Raw genomic sequence first — 13,324 nt, forward strand, 5'->3', positions numbered from 1 at the left:
AAATTGATTAGAGATTAAAGAAATGTGTAATGATCAGGCCCCTCAGTCAGACCATCTAAACAGAAATATTCCATTTTCTGAACCATATTGACACGGTGTTCTACAAAATATGAAACTACTGAGGGTAGTACAGCTGAAAAACAGTGGTGTAGTGCAAAAGTCAAAAGACTTATTTTCTCAGAAGCATTTAGATCAACATTTTTTAAATTGCTGAAACAAAAGAAATATGTATTAAAATGAAGTGAGAATTATAGACGTTTCTTTGTGTTGACTATACCCTCATTAATTTTAGGGTTAGGAATCAGTTTGTGTCTAGTTTTGAAAGTAACAAGGCCGAAGTCACATTCAGAGGTTTTAAGGGGTATGGTTTTGGCTGCATGCCTTCACGCGGGGCTTTTGTTTTTTTTTGTTTCAGAATGAAAACAAAGATCGACGTCATACCTTTGCCTCTTTAGCTTTGCGTAAGCGCTACAGCTATCTGACTGATCCTGCATCGAGTGAGTTTTTACATTTTCTCAGTTCTTACTCAGTTAATTATATATTGACATGTAGGCAAGGCCATCTGTTGCATGTAGGCTGGCATCCCATGATACAGAGAGCACTGATTCTGACAGTTTTTTTCTTTGGCGTTTTAGTTCACTGAAGTAAAATGACACTTGTCTGTGTGCCAGCGTACATGAAACAAAGACCGAATAGTATAGGACCATCTACTGTGTTTGGATTTTATAATTCATTCTTATCTTATCACCACACCATGGCATTGTCCACTGCATGAATTAGAGTGATTATACTTTACCATCCATTCTCATTTCATTTGATGGTATTTCAATGTGTTTCAATGTGTTTCATGTACATTGTCTTTCAAACTTCTGTTACTTTTGTTATTGTTTTCTCTTGTGGGAGGTATGGAGAAAGGTTATTTATTTTAAAGGCTCATGACCTGCATATGAAGATTTACAATTAAAAGGCAGATTTTTAAATGATAAATTTGTATGGATTGAGTGGTCTTGGAATGGAACTGAAAATCAGACTTATTTAGACACAACAAAGGTTTTGTGCTGTTGTCGCTGTACTAAACAATCTAAAAAAAAAAAAAAAAAAAAGGACTGGTACCATTTTTTGAGCAGTATATTTTGTGACTGTATCTCATAAATTAATAAGGTTGTTCTTTTATTTCATCTGAACATGTCTTATTTGCCTTCTGTTGTTTTTGTGCATTTCTGTTGCTGAGTATGTCTGCTTTGTATTTTTTGTTGTTTTTCATTTTTGTTGTTCTGTTTGTAGACATCTACCAAAATTGCATTTCATTTCAGCATAATCCCATCACTCACTATTCTTTGGTCTGATCAATAGAATTTGCTTCACCAGTACTCACTGATAAAATTGATCTGCTGATTAATCTTTTCTCTCTGGTCTCTTTGTTCTTTCCTTCTTAACAATTTCTGTTGATTTTATGTTACATTTTTTAATTTAATTACTTAAGAAACTGCAGACCGAACCAATACAACACAGAAAACAACGACGCAGCCTTCTGGCTACGCTTACAAACCTGTCTTTTCGACGAGATCCTATCAGGCCTGGTCATCCTCCTCTCCTGTCACCGTTCCTGGTCAAGTCAAATCCGGTTTCGGCTCCCTGTCCAGCTCCTCGTCCAACACCCCTTCTGCCTCACCACTAAAATCAGTCTGGTCCATCAACTCTGCCTCCCCTATCAAGTCTGTCATAGGAGGCTCACCAGCATCTTCCATCAAATCTGCTAGTGATGTAGCCTCGCCAATCCGTTCATACAGAACAATTTCATCCCCAATAAAGACTGTAGTGCAACAGGCCCAGTACCCAGTCCAAGCCTCTCCTACTCTCCTCTCTTCCCCAGGGAAAACAAGTGATCCCATTTCTGTGAAAGGTCTGACAGCTCTCACAGCCAGAACCTCCCCAGTCCCTGCTGGAGGGTCCTTACTTGAGAGATCCTCCATTGCTATGACACCACCAGCTTCACCTAAGTCCTCTCTTAACATGTACAATTCTAATTTGCCATATAAATCTGTCATAAGCTCAAACCCTCCAGCCACTGCCTCTCCTATTAAAACTGTACCTGGACTTTCCTCAGTTAGATCCAATGCCGATGCAGCTAGCACCTCAAGAGGCCTGTTTTCCTCGCTTTCCTCACAGGTGAAATCCAACACTGCTCCTAGTGCAGCATCACTGATTAACGGGACAGTGTCCCCCACCAAATACCGCTCCTCCTCCCCCACATCACTGCTCTCTAGTACCCTGCAGGAGAGAATTCAAGCCACAACAAATGCAGCCACGACCAGTGTCAATGCTGCTTTTGATGAAGTGGAAAAGACGTTCAACTCCTGCTCTGCAGGCTATGGTACACTCAAGTCCATGTCGTCCTCTCCCTCCTCCTCATACCAGTCTATCCGCTCTTCAGCGTCTAGCTCACTTTATGCCTCTCTCAGATCGCCTCCCAACTCAACCACCTCTGTAACCTCCAGCACTGTTACTGTGCCAGTGTACTCTGTCATAAATGTCTTACCAGATCAGTTCAGGAAGCTTCCTGAAGTCTCCAAATCAGCAGCTGCCCTCTTGTCCCCTAGAAAGATGATGGCCCCTGAGGCCAATGCCCAAGGCCAGTCCTCTTTTGCTCGAACTCTGTCCCCTGTCAAAACTCCTCTGTTTATGTCCCCTGCTGCCCTGAAACAAACCACTTCCTCCCCACTATCATCAAGCCAAGAAATTTTAAAGGATGTGGCAGAAATGAAGGAGGACTTGATAAGAATGTCAGCCATTTTACAGACTGACACAAGCTCAGCTGCCAAAGGTTTCCAGTCTGACTCTCCCAAAGAACCTAAAATGGAGGATGAAGAGCCTTACAGAATTGTGGAGAAGGTCAAACAAGACCTAGTCAAAGTTAGTGAGATACTAACAAAGGATGTTCTGAAAGAAAGTAAGACCACCATTAAAGACGGTAAAATGGAAGAGAACTTGGGGGAGAGTGCAAAAGGTGATACAGATGATAATCAGCAAAATGGTTGGAGATGTCCCCCTCGATATGAAACTCTAAACCCACAAGCAAAAACAAAAACAATACCTGACAGAGATTTTAACTTAGCAAAAGTTGTGGACTACCTCACAAATGACATTGGCACAAGCTCTCTGACTAAAATTGCAGAGGCAAAGCATAGGAATGAGGAGGCTAGGAGAGAGGTAGAAGAAAAACAGAAGCGTGTTTTAAAACCTGCTATGGCGTTGCAAGAGCACAAGCTCAAAATGCCCCCCTCCAATATCCGTCCTTCTCCATCAGAAAAAGAACTGTGCAAACTTGCTGATGCATTGTTTGGCCCAGATGCCATTTTAGAATCACCTGACGACATTTCCCATGACCAGGACAAGAGCCCACTCTCAGACAGTGGCTTTGAGACAAGAAGTGAGAGGACTCCTTCAGCCCCTCAGAGTGCAGAAGGTATGGGACCTAAGGCCCTCTTCCAAGAGATTCCTCCAGTCATCACTGAGACGCGCACAGAGGTTGTTCATGTTATAAGGAGCTATGAGCCTCCAGAGGATGCCAAAGAACCTGTCACGGAGGAGGTGAGGGTTGTGAAACCCTCCTCTCGATGTATTGATGCAGAGCCAAGATCTGCGAGAGGCTCTATCAAAGACAAAGTTAAAGCATATCAGGCTAAAGCCTCCCCAGAGGAGGACGTCATGGGCAAAGGCATGAGAGTTAAAGAGGAAACCCACATAACAACTACTACCCGCATGGTTTACCACAAGCCCCAAACTACAGAAACCAGCTCTGAGAGGATTGAGGAAACCATGTCAGTACGTGATATTATGAAAGCCTTTCAGTCAGGAAGGGATCCATCCAGAGAGCTAACGGGTTTATTTGAGCATAAGGCAGGCAATGAAGGACAGAAAGGAGATGATCTGTCACAGAGGCACATGGATAGAGATCTAAACACAATGCCCAAAGTTGAACGAATCATTGAGGTACACATTGAGAAAGGTAATAAGACTGAACCAACTGAAGTCATCATCAGAGAAACAAAAAATCAGCCTGAAAAGGAAATGTATATCTTTCAAGGCAACAGTGGCATGAAAGAGCTTCAAAACAGAATGGACATGGAGGGAATTATACACCAAGAGGAAGAGGAACCTGAGGAATCACTTCCTTGTTACTTGGATTCATCTAGAGTAAATACACCTGTCTCTCAGGAGGATGACAGTCGCCCTAGTTCTGCCCAGCTTATAGCAGATGACTCATACAAGACTCTGAAACTGCTGAGTCAGCATTCTGTTGAGTACCATGATGATGAGTCATCTGAAACAAGGGGAGAGTCCTACAAGTTTGCAGAGAAAATGCTCCTCTCTGATAAATTAGACTCATCTCACTCTGACTCAGATGAATCTGTGATTGATAGGTCACGCTACCATAGTGAGGGAACACAAGGTCACTCAGTGCGAGAATATATGTTGAAACCATCAAGAGAAATGTCTGACGCAACAGGGAGGTCTTCAAATGCAGATGATAACTATGACAAGCTAACGCTACTGCAATATGCAACAGAGCCGGGTAGTCCAAAGCAGTCAGTTTGGATGCGTGTCACTGAAGACAGACATGGGAGGAATAGAGAAAAACTCATATATGAGGACAGGGTAGACAGAACTGTCAAGGAGGCAGAGGAAAAACTAAGTGAGGTCTCGCAGTTCTTCCGTGACAAAACAGAGAAACTGAATGATGAGCTCCAATCTCCTGAAAAGAAGTCACGTCGGTCAGACACAAGAGAAACTAGATCAGGGCCCAGCTCAACCTGCAGTAGTCCAGAGAGAACGCTATATAGGACTGGAGGAACGGGGGAGGAGTGGAGCAGAGATAGATTCAGAGATCGTTATGGTTCAAATGATAGGAAATGTGCCAGTCTGCCTAGCAGTCCAGAAAGAAGGGTTCTCCTTCAGTATACTGAGGACAAACGGAAACAAGGGGATGGCTCATCCATGAACAGTGCAAGTGAATTTTCTAAACCTTTCCAACTTTCAACTTCCAGAGTAAGCTCAGTGAGATTGAAATTTGAACCAGAAACTCAAAAGCATGATAATGTACAAACTTCAAACACCCCTGATAGGAAAACACAGGACAGTAAGCTGCCAGTCTATCAAGTTTTGGCTGATGAAGAACGTAGCCCAAAGAAAGTTGTAGATACTGAGGGTAATACAACAACTGGACAAAGTTTCAATGTCAGAAGGTCATTTGTTCAAAATCAACAGAGTGACAGTAATAAACATTGTCCAGAAAGTCCTTCCCCAAAACACTTGCAGAGTGTCTATGGCAGGGAGCAAGACTCAGATAAGGAAAGAAAAATATACAAGACCTGGGAAACACATGGTAATGGACATCAAAAAGCTCAAAATGCAAAACTATCTCACACTTTGGTTCAAGATACCTTAAAGGAAAGTAAAGAGAGAGAATTGCAAAGAGACCCACAGTTAGTTAAAAATGGAATTACCACTAAAGAGGAAACAACAAAAAAAATTATTTATACTGAGCTTGTGATCCATGAAGACCAAAACACCACAGAAAAATGCAATGGAACCCTAAAAAAAAACTCGGAATCACAAATTCCTGTTAGGGTATCATCTAGTTTCATAGACCATCATCAAAGTAATGTATTAAAACTAGATTCCTCAGTGAAAGTCTCTGATAGAGTAGGGTCCCATAAACCCGCTTTAGCTAGAAACAGGCTACACTGTACTTCTGAATCAACCAAATCAGCCAGTGATGTATCAACAGAAGGGATATCCGCGAGTTCTAGTAGCCAGAAAGGTGACATAGTCTGCAATGGTGTTGATGACAACCAAGTTGAGTATGTTGGGAGACTCACTCCTGACGTTGGTGCTGACATTAAAACTCTGCCAGTTTATGTTAGCATTCAAGTGGGCAAGCAGTATGAAAAGGAAACTGCCACTGGGCAACTAAGTACATATAAGAAGGTAGTTAGCCATGAGAGCCGAACAGTGCATGAAACGAGAGGAGCATTTTATACAGTAAAACAGAGACAACCAGCATCTCCTCAGGGTAGCCCAGAAGATGACACACTTGAGCAAGTCACCTTTATGGACAGTTCTGGAAGGAGTCCTGTCACTCCTGAAACACCTAGCTCAGAGGAGGTTAGCTATGACCTTATTTCCAGAGCACCAGATTCTGTCATTGGCTTCATGCCCAGCATGCCCAGCCCAATCCTAGAGGAATCTGAGGAAGATGAACAAACCAAGACCTTCATTTTCAAGGAGTTGCCTGCAGAGAAAACCAAAACAAGCTCACATTCAGACCCTCAAAAAGGAAACCAGGAATCAGTTGGGAAACGAGCAAAAGACAAGAGAATTGCTTATATTGAGTTTCCCCCGCCTCCACCTTTAGAGTCAGAACAGTCTGACCCTGAAAAGAAGGGTTCATGTCCTTCATCTGAGACTGAAACAGAGATGATGGAAGTGAACCTTCAAGAGGAACATGACAGACATCTCCTTGCAGAACCTGTTATCCACATCCATCCCCCATCCCCTCTCCCACCTGGAGCTAATGACAGCGACTCCAGTGATGATGAATCTGTCTTTCAGCCTATACCTCTCAAGAAGTACACCTTCAAGATGACAGAACAGGATGAGAAACGCACCAAGCTAAGGAAACCAGAGAAGAACAGCTCCCAACACAAGGAATCAAGTGTCAATGGTGTGATAAAAGGAGAAGACGTAGACTTAGAGCCAAATGGTAATGATCAGTCAATCACAGATTGCTCCATAGCAACAACAGCTGAGTTCTCCCATGACACAGATGCCACAGAGATAGATTCTCTTGATGGATATGATCTTCAAGATGAGGATGATGGACTGAGTGACCCCAAAACGTCCAGCCTTTCGAATAATGGAAAGTCAGGGGATCGCTCCTTCAGTCAGAGTAAACTTGAGGTTATAGAGGAGGAGAGCCCATCCAATGAAGATACGGGAGATAAGCTAGGAGCTAAAAGTAAATCGGACAAAAAATCAGAGAATGGGGAAGATGGAGATAAAATCTACTCTTTGGAAGGAAGGCACCCTGACAGACAGGGTTTTGCAGACAACTATTTTAGCTACCAGCTGGAGGAAGAGTTTAAAACCCCTTTTAAGACTGTTGCTACCAAAGGTTTGGATTTTGACCCTTGGTCCAGTAAAGGGGAAGAAGAAATTTTTGACACGAAAGAGAAAGATGAAGACCCAAAGCCCTTTGGTCTGTCAGTAGATGACAAATCTCAAGCAACCACACCTGATACTACACCAGCCAGAACCCCAACTGATGAAAGCACCCCAACTAGCGAGCCTAACCCTTTTCCCTTCCATGAGGGCAAGATGTTTGAGATGACCCGCAGTGGTGCTATTGACATGAGCAAACGGGATTTTGTTGAAGAAAGACTTCAGTTTTTCCAGATTGGTGAGCATACCTCTGATGGGAAACAAGGGAACAAGGGAAAAGGGGGCAGGAGTGCGGGGGTAGTTGCCTCCCAGGCAAAGGCAGGGGAGAGAGCTGTAGAGGGGAAGGTAGAGGCCACAAAAGACATCACTTCATCTAAAGTCAGCCCTTCTCAGAGCAGCTCTGGTTGCTTGGACACACCAACATCTGGTGAGGTTGTAGCTGAGGCCGCCTCCTCTTGCATGGTCACAGCCTCCAAAGTCGACCCTAAATTACGTACCCCCATTAAAATGGGAATCGCTGCTTCCATTACCATAAAGAAAGATGCTGGTTCTGCTGAAGTGACTGATTTAAAGGCTGAGACATCAGAGAGTCAAATGCCAGAGTATGTTAGCTTGGAAACCAACTTAGCGGAGAGTCAGTTTAGTAGTCAAGTCTCTGACACCAAACAGGCTGCTAGGAAAGACTTCCCTTCAGAGAACTGCAATAACAACAATAATCTTGAATCATCAAGTGTCCAGGCCAACTACATTCAGTGTGGTAGTGTTGTGTTTAATTTACAGTCATCCTCAGAGCCTACTCTTCAGAAAGCCAGTAGGATAGAAGCTCAGTTCTGTAGAGACCCAGTAGAGAAGGCAGAAGAGAAGTCCAGTGCTCACAGTGAACAGAAAAAAGCAATTGGACCCAAGGAGGCAGAGGTCAGACAGCCCAAATCAAGACTCCCGGTCAAGGCTTCAGGGTTTACATTTAATACACAAAATTCAGGGAAGCAAAAACCTAGACAGGCTGTGAAACCTGAGGCTAGGAAAGTAGATCTCATCTCAGCAGCTGCTGAGCCAAAATCTAGAATCCCAGTTAAAGACATTAAAAGAAATAATAGTGCTGTCTCTGCTGTATCATCACAAGTGACACCCAGGTTAGTTAATGCTGGGGAAACAGAAGGAATGACTTGCCGGGTCAACTCCTCCAGGTTGCTAGTCAGAAACAAGACAGCTGGCACTGTAGTTGGCACTTTAAGTGAGGCCGGTAAAACTGATCCAAGCGAGGTGTGTAAGCGTTCAATTGAGTTCTTTAAGAGCGTTAGTGGGGAGACACTAAAGCTGGCAGAGCGACTCTCAGACGAAGAGAAACAGACGCAGGGAGAGCAGTCGGAGGAAGACAGCAGCACGTCACGGAGCACATCCCTGTCGGATCCCTCGCAGTCCCAGCCCTCCCTCTCCGCTGGCTCCTCTCGAGGGAGCACGCCCTCAAGGGCAAAGGTCACAAGGGCGTCGGGCAGTGAGAGGAGGAGGACTAGGAGGACTGGAGGAGGGAATGAGGGCAGTAAGGTCGCAGGGGCTCGCGGGGCGCCCCCCGTCGCGGAGATCAAGCCTAGTTTGTAAAACTTTATTGAAAATTTATTTGATCCTTAGTTGCATGAGCCGTTGTGATTGACTGATTTGACTGATTGCCTGTGGCGTGAAAAGTAGCTGTCATTCTTGTCATTTTGTCATCTCTGTACTGTGTGACTGTACTGTACTGTACTTGTCCTTTGTCAGATTTTCCCCTTTCTCTCTCTCCCTCACCTTTGACTGTTAGTTATTTTAGCATGGTAGGGAGGGAAGAGCACTGGACAACTACCTAGTTTTCACCAAGGTCAAGAGAGTATGCTTTTCTCAGTCTGTCTGTATATGGGTGGTAAATCAAAAATTGCAGTAACATGTCTTAGTACATTAACAAGTCTCACTCTGCCACTTGATTATGTTATTAGAGTTGTATAGGCTGCTTGCATGCTTATTCTGCCATTTTGAAATGTGAGTCTGCTATAGACCTCTATGTCTGTGAAATTTTAGCTCCTCATTTTTTGTTGTTTATATTTTGTTTCACTTTTGTATGGTTCTTATATATTAAGTGACTGCCTGCATAAATTTTAGAATACTTGTTCACAAACGTAGGAGAACCATGTGGGTAGCTAAAAGTAGACAACCATTTTTTGTTAGTTCTCCCTTTTCTTGCCATTCGAATTACTTTTTGAGAATATTGTGCTTTTCAACATTTTTTCATATTTGATCTCCAACAGCAAAAAAGCAGTTTGGCCAGAAAAGGATGCAATCTCTTATTTTTTGTTTTCCAACAGTGAGAGTGATGTAATGTTATTGTGTTGTCTTTTTCTCTTTCTCAGGTCCGCAAAGTCCCTGTGAAAGAACAGACCTACGCATGGCCATTGTGGCTGATCACCTGGGACTTAGCTGGACAGGTCAGTAAACACCCTGGTATCCACTTCTTAAGAGATATTTAATATAATAGTGCTGACCTGAATAGCGTCACCAATGTTTTTTTACAATTTACAGTTTAGTTATTTGGCAGACGCTTTTAGCCAAAGCGACTTACAATCAGTGCATCAGTCGGATTTCTAATACCTCATGAGCAGAGATCACCATAAGACTGAGCGTCAGTTTACCCCTTCGTATTGCGCCCCTGGAATACTTTGACAAACACAGATACAAGACAAGGTTTTTTTTGTTGTTGTTTTTGTTTTTTTAAGGAAAGGGAGGTTAGGCAGTGGGGGACAGGTGGGTTCTAAAGAGGTGGGTTTCAGTTTCCTGCGGAAGATGGTAAGAGATTCCGCAGTCCTAACTGCATGAGGGAGGTCCTTGGCCACATTTTGGACTCAAGATACTGAGGTCCACATGACCAATATGTGGTGTATCACAAGTAGTTTGACAAGTAACTGACCATGATACAGATTTTCCACAAGCTGAAATGAACTTTGCAAATGGAAAGATTTATAATGCATCGGACTTATTTTTTCACTTGTTAGTATTTGTTGTTAATGGTCTCTCAGATCTTTGAGAGAATAACAACTTTGGTCCTGATCCTAAATCAGGATTAAACACCATGAAATTTGAAAATATGGGGCTCTCATAGTCTCCACCATCAGATTTGTTTAAAAAACAGTTAGATGTTAGTTGTCCGCAAAGGGAATGTTATGTGTCGCTGTGGTGATATAGTGCCCCCTGTTGTTTCTATGTGGTCCTGCACTGTATTCACCATCCACTTTATCAAAACACCTACCGAGGACCTACACTCACTGGCCACTTTATGAGGAATACCTACCTTACAGGTACACTATGTAGGTACAATTACAGACTGTAGCTCATCTGCTGCCCTGCACAATTTGTAAACCACCTTCTGCCTATTAATCAATGGTTAGATTCTGACCACAAGACTGCCGGTGACTTGATATTATTTTTTACACTCTGGTATGAGTGTATCAGGCACAGTAGCATTGCTGAGGTTTTTACACATGTCACTGTCACTGCTGGGGTGAGAATGATGTGACACCCAAAAATATACACCCAACACCAGCCCTGGACCACCGAGGAAGGGCTAGTAGATGGCTAACACAAATAGTACATAGCAACAAATGGATCACAGTCTCTAACTGTACACCAACAATGGATGTTTATGATTACACAATATCACAATCCTAAACAATAATTATTCTAAGCTCGCACATCTATTTTCATGTTTTAAAGAGGAGTTTTTTGACCTGATATTCATGTACCTTTTTTTTACTTTATTTGATTTGAACTGATTTGACACCATGTATTTTTAATGTGACGCAGAACTGGCTCGTGAGATGAATTTCTCAGTGGATGAAATCAACCAGATCCGCATGGAGAACCCCAACTCTCTGACTGCACAGAGCTTCATGCTGCTCAAGAAGTGGGTCAGAAGAGATGGGAAGAATGCCACAAGTAAGTCTCTCTCTTTTCCCCAGTTTCTCTTTCAGTCGTTACTTGTCTTTTTCTTAACTCATATATGGGAGCTCACACATAAAGTACACACATAAAAGGAAAACATTTATTCAACCCTCAAACTCACCCACATAGAGTACACGCACAAAGCTGAAAACACTTATTCAACAATAATGCTATTACACACCTTGAACATTTGTTAAAATATGTTCACAAAGGATCAGGCACATGATACATGTGGTCCATAACACACATGTTACAAAATAATGCTGAGATCATGTTTTTTCTCATTTGTGATTCTAGCGGATGCCTTAACTGCAGTGCTGACAAAAGTGAACCGGATGGATATTGTGACACTGCTGGAAGGGCCGATATTTGACTATGGTAACATATCAGGCACCAGAAGTTTTGCAGATGATAGCGCTGTGTACCAGGATCAGGCGGATGGTAAAGTTTAGATCCATCTAGCAGTCCTCCTTAAACCCATCCCTCCTTTTTTGTTTCTTTTAAAGTCAGTAATGCTTGCTCCCTGACTGTAAGGAGTTTGAAAGGCCTCTTTATGGTAATTCCAATGTGCGTCTTTTTCCAAACACCTGGTGTTAGCATTAAGACTTCTTGGGCAATATGCCTGATAGCTAGGTCTGACAGTGTAACTATCTAAAGTGTTCAAGTCTTTCAATGATAATATCAGGTGACATATGACCTTTAAACGAGTCTATGCCCACAAAATCCCTCAATCAATTTCCTGAATAAGTGTAGAAATGCAGAGCTAATATACCTCCCTTGATCAGAAATTATTTTAATTTCTGTTTTTAATGCACCTTTCCTCTTCCATATGCATGGTGCTTGACATGCATGTAGATTATCATGAAACGTGAAGCAGTCATAGCATGATGCTTTGCAAAATTATAAAACCTATCCTACCCTGATTCAAATTCAGACCAGAATTTTTCAGTGTATGGTTTAGATTTAGATCACATTCTAAAAGTTTTGGATGGAAACAGGTCTCTGTTGAAACCTATACTTTTAGTGTGACGTGTTTACATTATACACTACAGCAAGTAAAGTTGTGTGATATTGAGGAAGATCAAAACTTCAGACAATAAATAGTTTTTCACAACACAGACTCAAATGTGTGTTGTGACCCACTGTTCCTGCTTGACATAGTTTCACATTGTTTTATTTGGGGGTCTTTTTGTGTGTGTGTTTTTTTGTAAATTGCACCACCATAGCTGACTTTACCATAGTTCATTGCAGCTCATGGCCTGGACTGAACAGCCAGATTCTGATCTCTTCTGCTTTGTTTAGTTTTAGATATGCCTAATCCTCCGTCATTCCCCTCTTCCTCTGACCTCCCTGTATAAAGCAAGGAATAGAGAGAAGGGTGAAAAGTAGTTCCTTGCATCCCTCCTACTCAGCCCACTACAACGAGCTGACAAGTCTGCCTCCTCTCCTCCAGAAGAGTCATCTCCTCCCCTCCACTCATTCCCATAACTGCATTTTCCTCCCTTTTAATCATCCCTTTTTAATTTTCTCACTCCCACTGGTCTTGTCTTATTAACACTGGATTCTTTTGTTTTTATGTCTTTGTATCCGTCCTCTTACTCTCCTGCTGTTTTGTTGATCTGTAGTGTGCTTTGCCAGACCTGATATGATTGCTGAGCTAATTTCCCAGCCTGCACTTGCTGCTTCCCTACACTCCCATTGTCCGGATAACCCCACAACTTCCTGTGCCCCTGTAATATCCCTTCCACTGTCACTTGGATCTCCAAATTCCACACCCCTTCCCGCCCCAAGCATGATTCAGTGTGATTCCCTTAGCCGTGAATGCTTGTCTGCATCTCACATGGCTCTCAGTGCCACTGTTTCCCCTGAGTCAGTTTCTGCCCCTTCTAGATCCCCCTCTCCCACCAGTTCATCCCTTATCTCTGCTCGTCGAATCTGCCTGTCCCCTTCCCCATGCCCCTCTGAGTTGCCCCCCCTCTCTCCCTGTGTCTCCCGTTGCCCCAGTCCTACCCTCACCTCACCTCCACCTGTCTTACTGCCTCCTTGTGCATCCTGCCACTGCCCCTGTGTTCCTCCAGGACCACCTCTGGTGACCCCACCCCAAAATCTGAGTCTCAGCTCATCTGATTTTGAAATC

General features: G+C 43.0%; 1 protein-coding gene across 1 annotated transcript in view; it reads left to right on the forward strand.

Moving 5' to 3' along the window:
* LOC115822942 (ankyrin-3-like) overlaps positions 1-11,639 on the forward strand; it is a 72,803-nt gene extending 61,164 nt beyond the window's left edge. Inside the window, exons 40-44 of the mRNA XM_030786908.1 lie at positions 416-497; positions 1,484-7,462; positions 9,603-9,677; positions 11,050-11,181; positions 11,485-11,639. Coding sequence (XP_030642768.1) covers positions 416-497; positions 1,484-7,462; positions 9,603-9,677; positions 11,050-11,181; positions 11,485-11,639 — 6,423 coding nt within the window. The remainder of the gene's footprint in view (positions 1-415; positions 498-1,483; positions 7,463-9,602; positions 9,678-11,049; positions 11,182-11,484) is intronic.
* The last annotated feature ends 1,685 nt before the right edge of the window (positions 11,640-13,324 follow it).

Source organism: Chanos chanos, chromosome 10 (assembly GCF_902362185.1).
Source record: "Chanos chanos chromosome 10, fChaCha1.1, whole genome shotgun sequence".
Classification (NCBI taxonomy): domain Eukaryota; kingdom Metazoa; phylum Chordata; class Actinopteri; order Gonorynchiformes; family Chanidae; genus Chanos; species Chanos chanos.